The following is a 21,930-nucleotide window of genomic DNA, read 5'->3' on the forward strand; positions in this document are numbered from 1 at the left end:
TAATAAAAAATTTAAAAATAATCAATTATATACTATCTATATGAAATTCATAACAAATGTAATGTTACAGGTAGATTAAAAGCATAAGGAAGAAAAAGATACACCAAACAATAATCAAAAGAAAGTTAGAGCCAGGAGGATCGCAAGTTCAGAGCCAGCCTCAACAAAAGCAAGGCACTTAGCAACTCAGTGAGACCCTGTCTCTAAATAAAATACAAAATAGGGCTGGGGGTGTGGCTCAGTGGTTGAGTGCCCCTGAGTTCAATCCCCAATACCTCGCCCCCCCACCAAAAAAAAAAAAAAAGAGAAAGAGCAGCTATATGAATATTAGAAAAAGGAACGGGGATACAGCCCAGGGGAAAGCACTTGGCTAGTATGTGCAAGGCCCTGGGTTCAATCTCCAGCACTGCAAAAAAGAAAAGAAAGAGGAATAAAGGACTTTGGTTAAGTATTAAAAGGGCAGTGGATGAAGAAGATGCGATCACCCTGTATGTACACGAACCATTTGGAGGTGGCTCGGGTAGAGGGCCTGCCTAACAGACATGATGTGTAACACACTCAACGATACTGACATCAGTGAAGAGAAACGCAGAAACCCACGATACAGCTGCAGCTTCCACAGCTGCAGTTACTCTGAAGAGTAACAATTTAGACAGAAAAATCAGCAACTGAACAAGACTATCCACAAACTAAACCTGACGTTTACAGAACAGCAGTCCACCACAGGAAGAGAACACACGCATTCAGAGGTACAGGGAACACTGACCCAGGCAGGCCACAGCCCGGCCCTAAAACAGACCCTAATAGGCGTAAAAGAATGGAAACTACACAGCATGCTCCTGACCATCATGGAACTAAACTGGAAGCCAGCAACTCAAAGGTACAAGAAAATCTGTAACCCTTGGAAATTAAACAATATTACAAATAATCCATGAATCAAAGAGTAAGTCTTAAGGGAAAAACAGAAAATCATTTGAGTTGAATGAAAATGAAAATAACATTCTGACAACAGTGGGATGCAGCTAAGGTGGTACAGAGAGGGAAATTACAGCATTAAATGCTAATACTGGAAAAGGAGAGAGGTCTCAAACCCCAAGCTTTTAACTTTAAGAAACTCAGGGAGAAAAAAGCAAAATAAATTCAAAATAAGCAGGAGAAAGGAAATAATAAAGATAATAAAGATAAGAAGAAAAACAACAAAGAAAAAAAAAACCCCACAAAATCCAAAAGCAATTCTTTGGGAAGATCAACACTTCTACATGATCTCTTCCAGAAGCCACAGGAGTATGAAGAAACACTTGCCAAAGCACTCTCTGAGGCCAGCATCGCCCTGACACCAATACTAAGACAGTGGCAAAAACCACAAAAACCCAAACCAAGTAACCAAAAAAACCCGGGTGGGCCCAAGAATGCTGAGATTCTATCTTGTGTTCATCCCTCTCCTTTCTGTTCTTGGAGAAGGGCACCTTCTTCTCCCAGGCTGGCTGACAGGGTTCTCCAGGTGGAGGTGGTGGGGAGCAGCAGGGAAGGAGCAGACCTCAGAGCTCAGGCTGAGCCCAGGAAGCCACTCTTCTTTCCTTCAACCTCCACCTCCTGTATTGCAGAGGCGCATTTGAAAGCACAGAGCACAGAGCAACAGAAAGGAAGACTCCATGGCCGAGACTGCAGGTGCTTCATAGAGGCCATGCTGCCAAGGGCTCTGCTCCAAGAACTAAGCAAAAAGGAGCCAGCACCATGAAGGAAGCCAAGGTCTCCACACCTTCTGGAAAGTGATGGGGCCTATTCCCACAACCGGGCTTCACTTACAATCCAGCTGACTCCAGAAGCAAATTCAAAAACAACACTTCAGTTATAAGCTGTTCCACTTTTCAAGGAGCTTGTCTGTGCTCGTCGCACACTAAGCCTCCTGTTCCACACTGGGCAAAGAGCATGCAGCCAGGGGATGGGGCAGAAGGGCCAGCACGTCACACTCCCAGACACACCGCAGGAGCTGCTGCTGGTCGGCTGTCTCCAGAGCTGTGTGCCAGCAACTGTTCCAGGCCTGCACCCAAGTGCCGGGTGTTATTGCCAATTGTCAGATTCTAAAAATTAGTCTGTAAAGGGTAACTGATTTCAGTAGGACCTGTTAGGAGATCCAGGAAGAGCATCCAAGTCTACTTCTCTTAATTTAATTCAAATTCCCTGGGCAAACTACATCTCTGACTATTCTTGGAATTGGAACCCCAAATTACTTGGGGTAATCGCAATCTGTTACCACGAAACAGTAATTAGAAAAGAGACCACAGTCCACACTCAACTTTGTAACATGTTTTGGAATTCTCTAATATAGATACAGGCATTTAAAATAATTTAGAGGTGGGGCTGGGATTGTGGCTCAGTGATGGGGTGCTCGTCTAGCACGTGCCAGGCCCACATAAAAATAAACAAACAAAATTGAGGTACTATGTCCAACTACTTCTAAAAAGTAAACATTAAAAAAAAATAATGTAGAGGTAACAGATACCTGGTCAAACAGGTAGACTGTGACATCATCAAAAAACGTCACTGCCTTCTTTTCCTTCTTCCAGTCATCAGGCAGCTGATCAATGGCCACAGATGCTGACGGTTTCAACAAACTCCGCAAGTGCCTGCTGTCCTCATCGTTGCTGAGGATCACAGGCACAGGGTGCTCGATGTCGTCTTCCGATTCAGAGCTGAGGCTGTGCAGGTTGAAGGCCCTCAGGTCCTCATCCGAGTCGTCACTGTTCTCGTCCTCCTCATCGGCATCCATCCCATCCTCGGAGAGGTCGAGCATCCCAGACACAGCAAGTTTGCCCAGGTATTTCCCTTCAATATCTGGCTCTTTCAACTTGGGGCCCTCAGAGTGGCTGGATAAGGACTTATCCACCGAAGAATTTGCATATGCCAGGAGTTCGTTGGTGTTGGTTCCCGTGGAGGTGATGGTGCAGGGGCGATCTTCTTGCATCTCGAAGTCGTCACTGCTAAGTTCTGAATTCAATAAACTTAAGGGGCTCCTGGCCTCGTCTTCCACAGGGTATGTCTGTCTGGAAATCTCAGCCTGCACTGACTCCAATATTTCTTGTACTTCCAAGTGACTGGAATTCTGCGTATCCGATGGACAACTTTGATGTGGTTGGCTCTTTTGGGTTTCCGGGCAGCTATCTTTGGCACCAGGGCTTTGCTCTGGGGTGACTGGCTCAGGCAGGGACTGGTCCTCTGCTAATGCCAAGGCTGAAGTGGAGGTTCCTGGGACCTCTTCAGACTTTTTATCTGGCTCCGAGTCATTATCTGAGAAGTATGCAGAGTCTCGATATGAACTCTGGGAGACAGGTGCAAAAGTCTGTGAGCTGCCTTCTGCCCCTCGGTGGCCATCACCTGCATCTGAGATGACGATGACCGGGTTGGCAGGCAGACTGCTATGACTGCCATCACCCACTGCAGCTGAGTCTGAGTCTGAGGTGCCCTCAGGGGCAGGGTGCAGAGTCCACTCAGGGGACTCCAGGTTCTCTGTTTCATAGCCACTATCTGCTGGCTTGTCAGGGGGCAGGAGTTTCTGAGGGGTGTGGGAGCCTAAGGATTCCAATAACGCTTCATGGACATCCACTGAATCCAGGGAGTCTGGGGTCTCTACTGACTGTTCTGAGGTCGGGTTGGGTGTTGACAAGCTATCGTCTAAGAGGCTATCTTGGCTGGTGGAGTCTGATGAAAGGGCAGACACCAAGCCTGTATCTTTTGTGGCATCTTTATAACTTAGCTGGTTTAAAGTCTCTACAGTTTCCAAGTTTTTCTCCAGTAAACTGCCTCCATGACAGTCTTCTGAAAGCAGTTTATTTTGTAAGTTTTGTCTCAATTCTGGAAGACTGTTCCCAGTACTCCCCCGACTAGCAAGAACATTATCTATAAGAATGGAGTCCCCTTTGGTTAATCTGAAGACCTCCTGGCTTGGGTGCATTGAGTCCTGGGGCCCACTGTCCACACCACAGGTTCTGGTGTTGGTGGAGGGAATCTCAACTTCAGCAGGTGTAGAGTCTGGATTCAGATCCTGGCAGAGAAGGTCCTCAGGGGTGCTGACATCCAAACCTGTAGGCTTGGTCCCTTCCTGCTTCAGAAGTGAACCTGAGGGGGCATCAGGAAGTGCTTCTTCTGCTGTGAGAGAGGTAGGAGGTACCTGCGCTTCTGGGGAAGACTGCAATGAGGTGCTCAAAGTGTCACCCTTGAGCGTGACTCCTGCATCTGTGCCCTTTGTGCCCAGATTCTCCTGGGACAGAGGGAAGCCCGGTGTCTTTTCATTAAGCTTAAGCTCAGTAGCTATAGAGTTTCTAGGAGACATTTCTGAAACAGTGTCAGTAAAACTGGCATTCTTAAGTTCTGTTTGAAGATCACTTATAAGTTCCTTGCTAGATAATGAGTCTTTTAGTAAGTTTTTCTCTTGAAGAAATAAAAAGTTTTCTGTCAATTCTTGAACATTCAATGGATCAAAGTGATCTTGGTGCAAAAGATTTTCTGACAAACAAAGAGGCTCATGGTCAAAAAGCTTACGAGGCTTTTCTTTGTCAGAGTGGCAAGCTATTCCTGACTTGCTGGGGTCATCCAAACTTGAACCTAAAGTGGTTGGCTTAAAGTCAGTTTGAACTCCATTTAGTTCCATTAAGTCGAATATTTTTTGGTGACTGGGCAAATCTTCCGCTTTGTCAATATCATTAAAAATATTATTGAACGGGCTCTCAGGGCCACTGTTAACATGTAAATCCTCAGCTAAGCCAGGATCTTTCGGGTCTGTACTGCTCTGGAAGAAATCTTCATCTGTACTGGATTCCTCAAATTCCGGGTTCCTGAGGGTGGGAAACTGGGATGCCTCTGCTCCAACCCTTTCTGGATTATCCATTTCGGTTGTGAGCAGTGCAGGTGGGTAATCAAGTTCCAAGTTTCTACCGCTTTTCTCTTCTAACTGGATATAATAGTCACTTCCGACTGAAAGGTTATGAGCATCAAAGACAGGAACCACTCCAGGGGCCCTGAGGGGGACCTCCTGGCCACTGTCATCCTGTTTTCCAGGCCCAGGTTCTGAAAGGGAACTCTCAAACACCTCAACTGGAAAGAAGATGCTTGAGTAGGATAAGGCCTCGTCTGGGTGGCCCCGGCCACGCTCATCGAAATGATCATGCTTGGCAGCCTCCCAGACATACTCGAAGCTCAGCCCCTGGCTCGTTTCGGTCACTGTGAGAACCTCCTCCATTTCTCGACCAAGCCGATCCCTGGTAAAATGGTCGAGGATTGGAAAGGCAGCATTGCTTGACGTGTCTCTGCTGCTGGTGTTTGGTTTGAGAGCATTCCACTGCTGTTCAAAGTCCACTTCCGCATTCCGCTGGCTCTGCATGCGCAGGTAAGTCAGCAGTCTGTGGACATCTTCAGCTGCTGGTCTCTTGTCTGGTGACAGCCAGCAGAACTGTAAGACTTCATACCTGAACAGAGTGGCAGAGGACATTAACAGAATGATGATAAACTGTCTTAAGAATAGACTTTATAAGAACCCTGATACGACTTAACACCCCCACACATTTCCACTCTTTAAATCACTGCCAAACATATTAAGGAGTTTATTCATGGTGAGATCAAGACTCAAGAAGAAATGAAAAAATATAACATCTGGGGCTGGGGTTGTAGCTCAGTGGTAGAGTGCTCGCCTAGCATGCATAAGGCACTGGGTTCGATCCTCAGCACCACATAAAAGCAAAATAATGTGTCCACCTAAAAACTAAAGATAAATAAATAAATGTTTAAAAAAAAAAAGAAAGAAAGAAAAAATATAACATCTGACCCACTCATTTTTTGGTTTTGGGGCACTCCATGGTATCCAACTATAGTTCATTTGCTAGTCATTTGTTCTTCTAGTGGTTTTGCAATGACTCAGCCACTGAATTTAGAAACTGTTCTTCTATGTTTTCCTTTTTTTTTTTTTTAAGTACTGGGGATCGAACCCAAAGGTGCTTTACCACTGAGCTACATCCCTAGTCTTCTTTTTTTTAAATTTTGAGATGAGGATCCAGTGAAGTTGTCCAGTCTGGCTTCAAACTTGCAATCCTCCTGCCCCAGCCTCCCATGTTGCTGGGATTACAGGTGTGCACCAACAGGCCTGGCCCATGTTAAGTGGGGAATGTATTTATCTTATACTTTTATTCATTTTATTCTGTGAGAATTCACAGACAAATGCTGTTGTAACTAATGTGTATTTCCTGGATAACAACAGTTTCTGGCCCATGGCTTTCTGTGATCATGAAAAGAGCGGAAGGTAGAGAAAGCAACCAGGGGCTAGGTCTTCAAAGGGGGTTGGCTAAGTATGGCTGACATCTTAACCTGCAGCCATAAGCAGCGGGGGGGACAGACCGCCTCACAGGATTGGGTTTACAGAGTACACGTCAGAGTGTTCTGGATGAAACAGCTCTAGAAATTGGGGAGCTGAGCAGTGCCCCAACACAGGGAAGCCCAGCTTTCGAGGCATCACCAGGTGGGCAGACTGCGGTGTAGACTGGTCTGAAGGAAGGTGAACCTGGTCCTAATTGGAAATGGAGCAGAACAGATCCAAAGTCTCTCATAGAAAGTAAATTCGTAGGACTGGGGATGCAGCTTAGCAACAGGTGGTTGCCTAGCAAGTGTGACTCTATGGGTTCCATCCCCAGCACCACACACCCACAAAAGTGATAAAAAGTAAAAGTAATTTATATTGAAAATGTCAATATACATATATGAATCAGTCTCCCCTGCCAATCTGAACACTGTCCTTTCATGTGATCTATGTTTTCTCCTGTTAATCATCACATATAAACAGTTTCACCTTTTAATTTTTAATTTTTTTTTTTTTTTTAGCAGTACTAGGGATGGGACATGGAACCCAGGGTCTTGTGCTTGCTAAGAAAGCACTCTTCCACCGAGCTACATGCCTGACCCTTTTTATTTTACTTATGAGACAGGATCTGGCTGAGTTTCCTGAGATTACAGGCAGGTGCCACTATGCCCTAAACAGCTTCATTTTAAAACAATTCCAATGGAAAGCTCCCATACTACTGGTTTCTTTAATTAGTTCAGGCAGTTTTTTTTTTTTTTTAATTGTATGTAAAACTTAAGTTCCTGCTTGTTGTAAACATTTTTTGAATGTTTTTAAGAAAGAGCTGGATGGGGTGTTGCAAGCCAGTAATCCCAGCAGCTGGGGAGGCTGAGGCAGGAGAGTGCAAAGCTGGCCTCAGTAACTTAGTGAGTCCCTGAGCAACTCAGCAAGACCCTGTCTCTAAATAAAATATTAAAAAGAGCTGGAGATGTGGCACAGTAGTTAAGTACCCTGGGTTCAATACATGGTACCACAAAAATTTAAGAAAGACATGTTAACTGAAAACTTAGTCATGGATAATGTACAAATGAGTGCTTTTCTTAAGACCTACTGTTTGAAAATAGGAAACATGAACTAGCACCAGTGGAAGCACGATTTCCTTGCCTTTCAAAGATAACAAAGAACGTGAAGTTACCAACCATCTATCAGAATAAGGCTGCTCCAGCTGGGGCTTCGGGAGTTTCGTCTCTCTCTCTCTAATGACTTGATTGAGGACGTCCAGGTTGGAAAGGTTTGCATATGGCTGGGCAGCATTATCAAAAAGCTCCCAAAGGGTCACACCCAGTGACCTGCGGGAAGAAGAACATGGCTTTCTCCCTTTAAATGTCAAAATTTTAACACCCACATTTTTATTTGAATAGACAGCAGTTTTTAAGGACAAGGTATATACTGAAGAGGTTAATAATAATAAGATAATTAACATTATAAACTCTCAAAACAATAATCCACATCCACAAGTAATAGCAAAAAGAGAGGCATTTTCATTAAAACGAGGAGGACAAGACTGTCTTCTCACATTTAGGCATTTCTACTCTAGAAGTTTTATCGAATGCCAAAAAAATATGAAGAAGATAACAGAGATAGAGGTGAGGTAATATGAGTGTTAACTTTAAAAACCCAAGAAATTAGTTGAAAGACCATTAGGATGTTTTAAGAGTGGGCTGGAGTTGTGGCTCAGTGGTAGAGCAATTGCCTTGTAAGTGTGAGGCACTGGGTTTGATCCTAGCACCACATAAAAACAAATAAAGGCATTAAGTCCATATACAACTAAAAAAAAAAAAAAAAGAATGCTTAAGAGATCTACAAAATGGTTGTAGACTAAATAAATAACTGAATTCTGGGGTAGGAAAAAAATTCCATATTCACGACAGCTGTGAACACCAGAAAATATCATCCCCTACACCCAGTACAAAAAAATATGTACATTTTAGTTGTAGTTGGACACAATACCTTTATTTTATTTATTTATTTTTATGTGATGCTGAGGATCAAACCCAGCACCTTGCAAGTGCTAGGCGAGCGCTCTACCACTGAGTTACAAGCCCAGCCTCAGACAGTTTGACTAACAAACTGTATTGAGTAAATAGATTATTTAATGTGTGCAATAAACTTTAAATTTAAATCAGCATACTGAGTATCTTAGTTGAGAAATCATCTCTATCAATGGAAACAAAATGATCTGAACCTCCTGATACAACCCAGAAGGCAAGAAGTACTTTCTCTTCTTTGGCACATGTTAGGGGTAGATGACCATTCTTTTTGTACAAAAGAATTTTAGGACACTGTTAGTGACTTTAGAGAGTTTACAATTTAATTGAAGAAAATAAGAATTCAGGGCTGGGGATGTGGCTCAAGCGGTAGCGCGCTCGCCTGGCATGCGTGCGGCCTGGGTTCGATCCTCAGCACCACATACAAGATGTTGTGTCCTCCGAAAACTAAAAATATTAAAAAAAAAAAAAAAAAAAAAGAAAAAGAAAATAAGAATTCAGCCGGGTGTGGTGGCACAACTCTGTAATCCCAACAGCTCAAAAGGCTGAGGCAGGAGGATCGTGAGTTCAAAGCCAGCCTTGGCAAAAGTGAGGTGCCAAGCAACTCAGTAAGACCCTTTCTCTAAATAAAATACAAAATGTGGGGTGTGTGTGTGTGTGTAGGGGGGTTGTAGCTCAGCTGGTAGTGTGTTTGCCTAGCATGTGTGAGGCACTGAGTTCACTCCTCAGCACCTCATAAAAATAAATAAAATAAAGGTATGGTGTCCATCTACGACTACAACAAATGCTTTTTAAAAAAATAACAAAATAGGGCTGGGGATGTGGCTCAGTGGTTGAATGTCCCTGAGTTCAATCCCCGGTACCCCCTGGCCCCCCAAAAGAAAATAAGAATTCACATGAAATACTAAAACCAAACAGGCTTTGTATGATTAATGAAAAATGAGTTTATTACCACCAAGCCTGGTTTGACCTTGGCCAAATCTGTCTACCTGTCTCAATTTCCCCAGATTCCTAACTTACCTCCCTTCCGTCTCCTAAAAAGGCCCATTCTAAACCAAATCCCTTTCAGGCCACAACCACCCCCTATTTGTCAGCAGCCATGACGCACAGCTTCCCAGCTTCTTAGTAGGAGCAACTTGCATTTTTCTAAGAAGAAAGAAGTCCTGTAGCCCCGCCCCCATCTCTGCATGAAGTCTTTCCTGGTCACCCTGGCATGAACTAGGGCCAGGTCTGTCTTAGGAAATGTTGGCTATGTTTTCAGGTAAATCATCCTGCTAAGGGCAGTAAAAACCTGGATGAAGCATAAAAAGCATCTTTTTAAAGGCACAGGTGCATAAGAATGTAGAAATTACCAGGACAAAATGTAGAACTTAAAGAACTAAGTAGAACAGAAGATCACCTTTGCCTTGGGGCATCTATTGAAGCTCTAGGTTTCTGTTTGTAGTTCCTGAGATGTGATGGAGTGACAATGGTAAACAGGTCAAAGCCCTGAGCCTGCCCAATGTATAGGGTCTTAAAGAGTGACTTCCTCATGGCAGAAATAACCTTGTCTCTACAAGGCAAGCTGCCAAGGCAATGAGGGAAGGAGAGGAAGAGAATAAATGTGTGTGTGTAAGGAGTGGGAGCTAAGAGTAACCACAGAGCTCACCTTTATCTAGACGTGCAGCCTAAATTCACATCATCTGAGTGATCTAAAAAACCTCAAGCTATATATGGAAAGCCCTGGCTGGCAGCACCCTGTACATGGCAGAACACCCAGGTGCCCAGCAGAAGCAAACACAGGTCCTCTCTAGAGGAATATGCTTCATTCTAGATTTCTAAGGATCATCACCATAAAAAAGCCCCAGAGGAAACAAGGTACCAACAAGAACCAGTAGGACCAGCTGGGTATGGTGGTGCACTCCTGTAATCCCAGCAACTTGGGAGGCTAAGCCAGGAGGATCGCCAAGTCAAAACCAGCTTCAGCAACTTAGTAAGGCCCTTAATAAGACCCTGTCTCAAAAAATATAGGGCTTGCAGTGTAGCTCAGTGGTAGAATACCCGTAGATGCAATCCCTGGTACTGCAAAAATAAATTAAAATCACATATTACATGATAGTCCAATGCCTTTGGGTTTTTACAACAAATATTCATTCAACATTTACTATATACCAGGCCCTGTGGTAGGGCACAGAATATAAAACAGACTTGGTTCCTGCTGTCATGGAGGAAAATGGGTAAGAGAGGCAGTACTGGAAAAGCTAATTATATTGTCACAATTGTGATAATTGCTATGATGTCACTGAGTTGCCTTTTCTACACCACCAGGTACTCTTTGTTTTCTCCATTTTAAACAAATACTGTCACACTTAAAGAGGAGGAAATGGGTCCTTGTTTAAAAAAGCCTAAGAAGTGGTAAAACAGATACATACCAGATATTACTGTACTTAGTCTGCTCTGCAGTCAGCAGTCTGTCTTGAAAGCTGGTTACTAATTCTGGAGCAGTCCATCGCAGAGGGAAAACTTTTTTATCATCTGTCTCGATATAATCCTCCTGTGTTGTTAGAAAGCATACAGAGTTTTCAAAAGAATTATACCTGTTCATGAGCTCAATGATTTAATTCCAGGACATTCTCAGAAAACTCATACCCAGCTCAAAACATTATCAGAATAGAAGTGGGCAAGAAGAAAGACATTGGGAGTGGAGGGAAGGGAGAGGAGTTTCTCTGAAGCCTCCCAGGCTTCCTGAGCTGGTTTCTGAGTCATGAATGCTCACCTCCATCTCCCTTCCTAGAAAAGGAAGGAACATCGTGTCTCCTGCAGCAACACGGACCCTGAACAGAGCTCCTTTCCCCACAGGCTGGGCTTCCACACTCAAGGGAATGTGCCATTAATGAGCAAGAGCTTGGGCCTCAAAGCCCGACAAATGGTTGCGTGTCCTCATTCTGCCAGTTACCGTGATGTGGTTCTCAGAAAGTAGCAATGTGAGAAGGCTTTCTCCTTATTTTTAAAATGGGGATCACACAAACCTACCTACCGACCTTTGTGACTACATGGCAATGCTCACAACTACTTCACAGTGCATGGTATACAGGAAGCACTCGAGACATCACAGTCACTACGAAAATTGTGACAAATAACCAACTTATATTTGCATAACTCATTCTGCAAACATTACCACTCCATTCCACACATAAACCCCGTTAAGACTGAGTAGGTATTATCCTCATGTTGCTGCTTGGAAAGTAAAGGTCAAGTGGCACAGGCGGGGTCTCCTGACAGCATGGAGCTGGGACAACCTCAATCGGCTGGGCTACACACACACACACACACACACATATACACACACTAAATGAAACTCTCAGCTACCTATTTGCTATTTTCTTCAGGGATATGTTTATGGTAGTGTATAAAAATCAAAACCCAAGGTTGCTGAATTTGAGCCAAAATTTTACTGATTTGTGTAATGGAGAAGTATCTATTTGACATGTGCATTCTGTTATGTAAGTCATAACTGTTGCTTACATGTTCATTTTAAAATCTGTTTCATATCAGACTATATATCAATTATGAGCAGCATAACTCTTTTTAAACAAAGTATTTGGAAAGTTGTCACAGAACCTTGGGCACAGACAGTGCTGTAGACCAATCACACACTGGCAGCGATACTCCCATTATGATGAGCAGAACACACCCCACTCCAGAGACGCACCACAACCAAGACTCTCACCCACTCTTCCAAGAGCTGAGAGCAAGGAGGCAACATTTAACACAGGGCTTACCTTGTATCTGCTGAATCCTATTCCATAATCTCCCACTTTCACGTTTAAGTCCGAGGTTAGGAAGCAATTCCGCAGGGCTAAGTCACTGCAAACAGAAAGTACAGTGGACACAAAAACAAGGAGAATCAAAAACCAGGATAATGATACTCAAAAAAATCACCAATGGACAAAAGGTTTTCTTTAGAAATCAGAGTAGGACTACATACCATATTTCTAATCACTTAGTGGAGAGGTCACATATGTGGCCAGTAACTAACTATGACTGGTAAGACTAACTTCCTAATCACCTCTGTACCATGTTCTGCACTGAAACCACATTTATGGCTTATTCCCTAGTGTTTTAAATGAGACCAAAAGAGAATTCTAAAATAGCTGAATTCCCTGAAGAAAATTTTTTATACCTGTATTGAATCTAGTAAGTCTGCTCATTATAAAGATTAATAAAGTTACCACTTTAAGCACCCAGAAATAATCTACATTATTAAAAATATTTCATTCCCCCCTCGTTATGCAAACATTTCGTATGAGGCCCTTTCCAAATCACTCTCTCATCTATTCTGAACTCTACCTCTCTACACGGGAATAAAGAACATACTTTCAAGACCTATTTAAAATAATACACTTAGGGCTGGGGTGGTGGCTCAGCGGTAGCGTGCTTGCCTAGCATGCGTGAGGCACTGGGTTCTCAGCACCACATACAAATAAATAAAAATAAAAGTCCATCAACAACTAAAAACTGTTAAAAATAAAATAATACACTTATATAATTTATTTTTAGAATAAGCTAATTTTCAAAAACATACTTTGACAAGTAAAAATTACTTTTTCTAAAGGAACTTCCCTCACAGACATCAGGTTAAATTTTCTGGATTTTTGGCTTTAGACCTTAGAAAATATCTATACACACTCATACATGTATGACTGTATCTACAGATATATGTATATATACAGACATAGACATACGTATGTATGGGCAGGGAGGGAGGGAAGAAGGAGCAGCATGCCATTTGAAGGCAGAAAACTGAAAATGCAGAAGTTAAGCTTTATCTGTGGGACCAACAATGGCAATGGGACAGCACTGTGGGCTGTGACAACAGAACGGAAGGCTAGTTGCCGAGCACTACTAACCAACACCTTTAAGGGTCCCTCCAACCTGATCCCACTAAACCTTCCCCAAATCTCCAAGACAAGGAGTAAAATCTGGACACCCGCACCCCAACAGAGGTGTGGGTGTCCCCTATAGATGGGGTCACTTCAGAGCTCAGGGCCATTCAGACACCTCCAGGGCCACAGGATGACTGTGCCCCCCACCCCATTCTCCTGTCTCTCCTGACAGATGTTCAGTGTAGGTCTCAGGTAATAGCAAGCATGAAGGTCAGACAAGATGACCAATCAATCACACAGGCAGCGGCCTCTGGCTCTTACTCTAAAAGACACTATAAGATTTGAATGCAGCCCAGCTGACATTCCCAGGGCAGAGAGGAATGCTTTCCTTTACCTGAAACCCAGAGGCAATGGGAAGAAACAGGCCTGCTGCTCCCCACCTCCACCCCAGCGCTGCCTGCAGCTTGGCACAGCAGGAAGAGTCCCTCACGTGCTGCCGCACTCTTCCAGAACCATGTGACGCTGTGTAGCAGACTTGGTTTTCTCACAGGACAACTGGGGTGCTGGAAATGGCTAACTCACAAGGTCGTTAAGGGGCAAAATAAAAATGAACATGGCTATCTTGAAAATGCTTATGACTTGGTTCAAAACTGGTAACAATACATACTCCCTAAAGTTCAATAATGTGCAAGGCTACAGAACAGAAAAACAGCAGGTGCCACAGCAGGGGGACCCTGACGTCAATGGCTGCTCCTGTCAGGAAATACAAACACACAGCCAGTATATTCTCCCTCAAGTTGAAAAACAGGTCTAGTGACGAGACTACTGGAGTCCCAGCCCTGAACGGCTCTCAGAAGGCTCTGACTGGTAACTCCATTTGGCAGCACTTGCACTGGCTCAGCTGACAACGACCAACTGCATGGGTCTTAAGGCCCTATAAAGGGAACAGGAAAGTCTTGAGCAGGAGGCAGGAAGCTTCAGGACAAAAGGTTTCCAGCCGTTTCATATGAAGTACTGCCACTGGTTTTTAACTCCTGCAACTACAGACCTGCCCTGGGTCTGCAGACCCATTTTGGGAGACAGTCTCCAATGCAAAACGTAGCAGGAACTGTTTCCAAAACAACATGCGTCACCTGTGCATACGTGACCCAGGGTAACTGGAATTCTTCATAAAGGGAGTAACAATAGGAAGCCTAATGTTTACTAAATATTCTTCTAGAACCTTAACATACATTACCTTATTTAATCTTAACAATACTTTCAGGTAAACAGGATAAATAAATAAATTTGTAGGAAAAAATAATCTCATGAGGATTAAGCAAGAAGGCTTATGCTAGTGAGGCTGAAGAGAGGTGTATCTCAGCTCCCCACACCATCCGCCCCAGAGCCCCAAACAAGGCTCAGGTCTTAAGAGCCTCCATGCACTGCTCTAAGATGGGACGCAGAGGTGCCAGCAGAAGACTAAATCAAGGGGATTCTGGGGGAGGCAAAAGAGACCTTCCTGGAGCTTTGGATCCTCGAGAGATTGACCAGGTCAATCCCCACTAGGTGAGCAAAGCTACATTTACCCAGTGCTTACTGCCTAATCAGGCAGCCGCTAGACTCTGGGTACCCAGAGTGGGAAATTCTGACCAGACCCCGAGGAAAGTGCCTATGGCTGGAACGGGCACACCACTGCCAGCCAGGTTTTGAGGGCAGGTGACAAAATAAGATAAGGCCCCCAATGCAGGTTTTCTCCAGGGTTGGTAGGTGCACATTGGACATCCAGATCTATATAGGTCTCAACTGGCTCTGGCTTGTTGGCCCCTATACACAACTGCAAAACTGGACACAATACATAAGGAAGCAGTTTTCAGGTACTGGACAACAGCCCATCTAAGGGTTTAACGCCAGAGAAGGGTGGGCTCCATACTCCCTCACTTTGCTCAGGGACACCCAGCACACTCTGGCTCAGAGATGGAGCCTAGAAAGCGAAGCCTCCTGGTGGACACAGGAGTGGCTGGAGGCTGCTAAGAGGCTGAACTTGAGGGAGGGAACAGGAGAAGCTGCTCCACAACATCTAAGACCAAGACCAACCTAAGCTGCCAAGTGGCCACCTTCCGAGACAAGTCTATGCACTTTTCAGAGGGGTAGCTCTCGCACTGCAGTGTGTGCCAGAACCACCTGAGCTCCTAGATGGGTGCAGTGGCCACTCCTGCAATCCCAGAGACTCAGGAGGCTGAGGCAGGAGGATCCCAAATTATAGGCTAGCCTCAGCAACTCAGTGAGACCCTGTCTTAAAATGAAAAATAAAAAGGACTAGGGATATAGCTCGGTGGTAAAGCACCCCTGGGTTTAATCCCTAGTAATCATCTCCCCCCCAAAAAAGTATCACTTGGAGGCTCCTTAAAATAAAAGGCAGTAAGCTGGGGGGCAGGGGCAGAGACTGTGTCTGTCTAACAAGTAGGGTTCAGACTCTCACACCCAGGACCTGCACCATAACCAGACAGGTTCGCAAGTGAAGGGGTGAGATGCCAAACAAAATGCAATTCCATTTACCAAAACAACTATCAGACAACCTCCCCAAATCCAAGTCTAGACTAGAAGCTGCATCAGACCAGGATCAAAGAGAGCCGGCACATTTTATGTGTGCACATTTTAATCAGTGCTCAAACTACTGGTTAAAAAAGGCAGCTAGCGTATTTACCACAGATCCCAGAATGTTGATTCTCCCAGGGTGCCCGGGCTCACCTAGGACAACAGAGCATTTGGGTATGACTCAAGATGAGTAGCTGGCCACCATCTGACAATGCTTGCCTTGGTGTTGCACATGCTGAGCCTGTGGTATGCTTCTCCTCCCAGAACACACCAACATAGCTCCCTCATCTACAGCTCTGCCTTCAGGATCCTCTTATGCACACACACACACATTCTGCACTACTGGGTAGTGGAGATGCTAGGCTCTTTCTGCATCTTCCTGAAGTATAATCTTTTTTAAAACAATGCCTTTCTCCATCCCTTCCATGTACCTTGTATTAACAAATTGGCATGGGGGTCACTAGAAGATGATACTTGAATCAAGGCCTGAATAAACTGCTGAAAGAAGGAAAAAAAAAAAAAAAACCAATTGGCATATGCAAACCACTCCACCACCCAAATAGATATTTTTTGGTAATAGGGATGGAACCCAGGGCACTGTACCTGTGAGTTATATCCCAAGCTTTTTCGTTTTATTTTGAGTCAGGTCTTGCTAAGTTGCCCAGGCTGGCAACTTTGAGCCTCCTGTCTCAATCTCACTGGGGGTTATAGGCACGCATCACTTCACCTGACTCTTTATATTTCCCTATTTTTATACATAACACGCATGCACACATACATAGATACACAAACGGGATTAAGGAGCATTTGCCTTACAGAAACACAATTTTATGCCTACTAATCTACATCTTCTTATAACATGAAAATTCCTAAGTTGACCAGTCTAGCAATTCTAAATCTTTCTTTATAATAGCTGTATAATAATCCACAATGCAGACATTTATTCTTGTTCCTCCGTGAACACTTAGTTTTCCTTTTGTTCTGTTTATAACCCCTTTAAATAATGCTGCAATAGTTATTTCTAACACATATTTTGAAGTTTTAGTGCTATCCCATTTTCTATGGGATAGTCTAGGCGTGGAATTAAAGGGAATATGTATTTTTAATTATATAGATATTGCCCCATGGCTTTTCAAAAAATGTAATAATATACATGTAACACAAAACAAAAACTCTTTTTTCATCTGCCTACCAGCAACAGATGCAGCTAGTCCTTTAGTTGCTCAGTCTTAGGTATAGTAGCCCTTGAGCTGCTATCTGCACTGCAGATCCATCTTCCCAACTCTATTGCCTGTTGGTTTTATTTATGGTTATCTGTTGTTGTACAAATTGTTTTAATTTTATAGTCAACTATATGCACCTTTTATTTCATAACTCTTAGGTTTCCCATCTTAATTCAGAAGATCTCACTCACACCTATGTGATACATATAATCTTTCAGAATTCTGTTGGGAACACAATTCTTTGAGTTGTATCTTCATATATGGGATAATGTGGTGGTCCATTTCCCCAATAACGGCTTGTGCCATCATTTAATAAATAGCCACCCTTTTTAACACTGACTTCAAATATCACTTTTGTTGATTATTCACTTTCTTCCTTTCTTTCTTCTTTTTTTTTCTTTCCCTTTTTTCTGGTACTAAGAATTGAACCTAGGGGTGCTATCACTCCAATTTTTCTGTTTTGAGACAGGGTCTTGGGGCCTCACTATGATGCTGAGGCTGGTTTTGAACTTGCAATCCTTCTGCCTCAGCCTCCCAAGTTGCTGGGATTACAGGTGTGCACCCACTCGGCCCAACCATACATTCATTCCCTTTCTATATGTATCATGCACTATTAGTGCATTTCTCTGCCCAAACCATGATTTTATTATAATGGCCTACTGTATATGCTGATATTTAGTAAAGTAGGCTCTCCCTTCTTCCCTCATGATCCTTTCTTTTTCATATTTATGGCTCCTTAAGACACCACTTATTCTTCTATGCGAAGCTAATGATAATTTCAGCCAAATCCCCCCTGCCAAACATGAAAACCCTGTTAGGAGTCTAACTGGAATTTTTTGAATTAACTGACATCTTTTTGTTGTCTTCCCACCATAAATCATGACACAACTTTCCATCTGCCCATGTTTTATATGCTTCAATAAGAGTTCACAGTCTGCTTCATATAGTTCTGCATCTTTCTCTCTCTCTTTTTTTTAAGTTCTGTGTCTTTCTCACATAATTTGTTCCCATAGTTTACATTTCTGGCATTATCATGCATAGAATAGTTTTTTCCACCCTTATTTCTGTGTATTTACACCTAGTACAGAGAAAAACAGCTGTTAACTGGAAATCATTCAATAAATCTTAACTACTATTTTTTTTTCTTTTCTTTTTTTTTTTTTTGGTACCAGGGATTAAACTCAGGGACACTCGACTACTGAGCCATATCCCCAGCGCTATTTTGTATTTTATTTAGAGACAAGGTCTCACTGGGTTGTTTAGTGCTTTGCATTTGCTGAGGCTGGCTTTGAACTCATGATCCTCCTGCCTCAGTCTCCCCAGCTGCTGGGAGTATAGGTGTGAGCCACCACACCCAGCTTTAACTACTATTTTTAAACTGATGATTTTCTTGCTCATGTTTGTATTCACTAGTACCTTCAAAGAAAGATTGAAAATTATTGGAAACAGTGGGCATCTCTGTCTTTGTAATTTAATTGAAAAGGCTTTATTTTGCCATTTAGAATATTTGCTTTTGAGTTTTATAAACAGTTCTTATGCTACATAAATTATTTTTCATTTTTCCTATTAGAGATTAAAATATGGAATGGCTGCTGAACTAAATGATACTGATGTATTTCTTTTCTTTGATCTTGCCAATGTGATAAATTACACAGATATTCCATATGCCTAGAAGTTGTACCTGTTTTATTCACCTGTTGCTGGATACAACTTGTTAGTATGTATCTACATTCATTAACAAAAAATGACTATAATTTTTTTTTTAACACTACCTTTTTTTTTTTTTTGTACTGGGGATTGAACTCAGAGGCACTCAACCACTCAACCCGATCCTATTTTGTATTTTATTAAGAGACAGGATTTCACTGAGTTGCTTAACACCTTGCTGTTGCTGAGGCTGGCTTTGAACTCATGATCCTCCTGCCTCAGTTTCCTGAGCGGCTGGGATTAGGGCATGTGCCATTGTGCCCAGTTGTACCACCCTTTGTTAAAATCATGATGGATTTATCAAATGTGTGATAGAAATTTCCATCTTCTTTGTGGCTGAATACAACAGTCTTCTCTTCGCTCAAGGTTAGCTGGAAGTCAACCATGCACCCTCTGGAACAGGCACCTTTTTAAAGAAAGCTCTTTAATCACCTTTTCAGTGCAGCCGTGTCTTCCATTTCCCCCTGGGTTTAAACTAATTTAAACTGGTTCCTTTCCTCATTTCTATATGAAATACATGATGAGAGAGAAAACAGTCTCTGGCCTCCAACACATTTTTTTTTATGTAGGAAGTAAAATTAAAAGCATCCATGGACAGCCACCACCTACAAATTTCTATTTGGCTTTTGAGTCAGTACTGTCTTCTCTCACCGAACCACTCCAAACTGCACTGCAAGTGATCACGTATGCACATGCAGACAGACACATTCATTGGAGACGTACCCTCCCATCCCTTACAGACTGAGTCCAGAGACCTTGTCTTGGTGGTGTCTGTGCTCTGGTTTCCGGCTGCCCCTCGGTTCTCTTCCCCCGCTGCTGCTGTGTACCTTCTATGCCAGTTAAACTAGACTACTGAGAGCTCCCTCAACTCCCTTTCCTTCAGTTCCTCCCCTAACACATGTCCTCTCACTACTGCATTCTCCAGCAGCTTCCTAATCTCCCCATCCTCTAATTTACGCTCATTTAGGATCACTAAAATGCCACCTCCTTCTGAAAACCTACCTGGATTACCCCAGACCATATTCATTTCGTTGGCATAAATGAGCACACATGGTGTTTGTGCCTGGGTTCAAACTGCTCCTTGCAATAGTGGCTGACACAGAGAAACAGTTAACCACTCTGAGCCTCAGTATTCTGCTCTGTAAAAGGGGTTAATAGCTGCACCATCCTCATGGCTCACAGGGTTATTTCTGAGAATAATCAAATAAGTATTCACAGACTGTTTTATGTAGTAATCATCCTGCCAAACATGGCTATGTTTTAACTCTCCTGCTGGAGCATTAGCTGAGAATGTAGCTTTGATTTTAAATACATTTCCCTATCTCTCACCTTCTCTATACTTGAACTTTGTAGACTATGTAAGTGCAATCAGTGAATACTTATCCTAGGAAGTTTATGTGTCTTTACCTTACTAATCCAAAAAAGCAAGAAAATTAAAACTCCAAAAGGAAACTAGGCCCACCCCTAATTGTCTTCATTATCATCATGGCCATCATCATCTCCTCTCCCACTTCTTTCCCGAGTGTGTCATCAGGCTGGACATAACACCAAGCGCTCCATGACTTCATTACTCTACATCAATCTGGAGAATTTGGCATTGGCATTATCAGTCCACTAGTGAAGACAGAGGCCTGGCCTGCCTGCCCCTTGCCCATGCCCCCTCACAGAGCATCACAGGTGTCCACGACATTAGAACTGCACAGCCTGAAGGGGAGTCCTTGTTTCCATCAGGAAAGCAAAGTGTTGTTGGAGTTCTAGTTCTTCTTCTCATTTAACACCAGTGTATGCCAGGCACTGTCTGTAGCTTTAATTTGAACTTAAATGAATTAAAAGCAAACAAACACATATTGCCATGTATGTATTTTTTCCTTCAAGACCCATCTTGACAACAGTAAATATTAAAAGGAATTTTTAAGATTTGACACACAAATTAAGGAAAACCCCTAATAACTGGATTAAAAAGCAGCCAGACCAGGGATGGGGTTGCGGCTCAGAGGTAGAGCACTTGCCTAGCACATGTTGAGACACTAGGTTTGCTCTCAGCACCACACACACACAAAATAAATAAATAAATAAATAAATAAATAAATAAAATAAAAACATTGTCTCCATCTACAACTAAAAAAAAATTCTTAAACAAAATAAAAAAATAGCCAGACCAGAGGTAGAGCTCCCTGATTGGTGACAAAGTAAGCATTACCAATAAGGACACACAGGGTACAATCAATTAAAATAAACAAACGAACAACAACAACAACAACAAAAACACATAAAAAGACACTTAACTAAGGGTCTTTTTTCCCCAGTACTAGGAACTTAACCCGGGGTGCTCTACCACTAAGCTACATTCCCAGCCCTTTTATTTTGAGATAGAGTCTTGCCAAGTTGCTGAGGATGGACTCAAACTTGGGATCCTTCTGCCTCAGCCTCCTGAGTCACTGGGATTCCTGGTGTGTGCCAACTCATTGGGCTACCAAGGGCTTATTTACTGTGCCCCTATAATGCTTGATTACCTTACACTCTGGTGGATGGAAAACTTAGTGACCTCAGTGTTCTTAGCAAAAAGTACCTTGAACTTTAGAACAAGACATAGTCTGAAGAAGCTCTTCGGTGTACTGACATCACCCAGGACCTACCTCCTCAAGGCCTCCGGTTACCAGAGCCAGCACAAGGGCAATGTCCCCTGATGGAGACTTCCCACTAAGCCTACTGCAGTGACCTGATGGCATCTTACTACTCAGGAAGAGGACACAGGCAGAAGACGGTGGTCTTGGATTCTAGGCTACCGTTGGGGTGGGCCACTCAGAAACACAGGCTGCCTGGAACCCAGCCATAAGGCTCTTCTCAAACATTACAGAGAAACAAAACTTAACCAGTTCCCAATGAGTGACAACCCTGGATTGGACAGGTGGGCTGCTCTACTTCAACCCAATCAACACAGCAACTCAACCAATAAATATTCTAAATCCCAACTTTAAATACACCATACAATAGGCTACTCACACAAAAAAATAACTTAAAACATAAAATCCTGACCCACACAAACTTTTACATAAAATAAGGGCTACTTTTAAAACATCTGCAATGATGTTTGAAAAATCTGTCAATGCTTTCAAGGATTTTCTTTTTTCTTTACCTTGAGTTTTTGTTTGTATTTGAATAAAGCCCAAATCATGTGATTTAATTTA

At 42.9% G+C, this 21,930-nt stretch overlaps 1 protein-coding gene across 2 annotated transcripts in view; it reads right to left on the minus strand.

The window, feature by feature from the left end:
* Window positions 1-21,930, minus strand: part of Lmtk2 (lemur tyrosine kinase 2) — a 90,007-nt gene that overhangs the window by 9,929 nt on the left and 58,148 nt on the right. For both annotated transcript variants that reach the window (XM_046453684.2, XM_046453683.2), the window contains exons 8-11: window positions 12,132-12,216; window positions 10,782-10,903; window positions 7,522-7,671; window positions 2,504-5,462 (exon numbers count right to left, since the gene is read on the minus strand). In XM_046453684.2, coding sequence (XP_046309640.1) covers window positions 2,504-5,462; window positions 7,522-7,671; window positions 10,782-10,903; window positions 12,132-12,216 — 3,316 coding nt within the window. The remainder of the gene's footprint in view (window positions 1-2,503; window positions 5,463-7,521; window positions 7,672-10,781; window positions 10,904-12,131; window positions 12,217-21,930) is intronic.

This window comes from Marmota monax, unplaced genomic scaffold, assembly GCF_021218885.2.
Source record: "Marmota monax isolate L192 unplaced genomic scaffold, Marmota_monax_Labrador192_F-V1.1 WCK01_AAM20220418_F8-fsc00148, whole genome shotgun sequence".
Taxonomy (NCBI): domain Eukaryota; kingdom Metazoa; phylum Chordata; class Mammalia; order Rodentia; family Sciuridae; genus Marmota; species Marmota monax.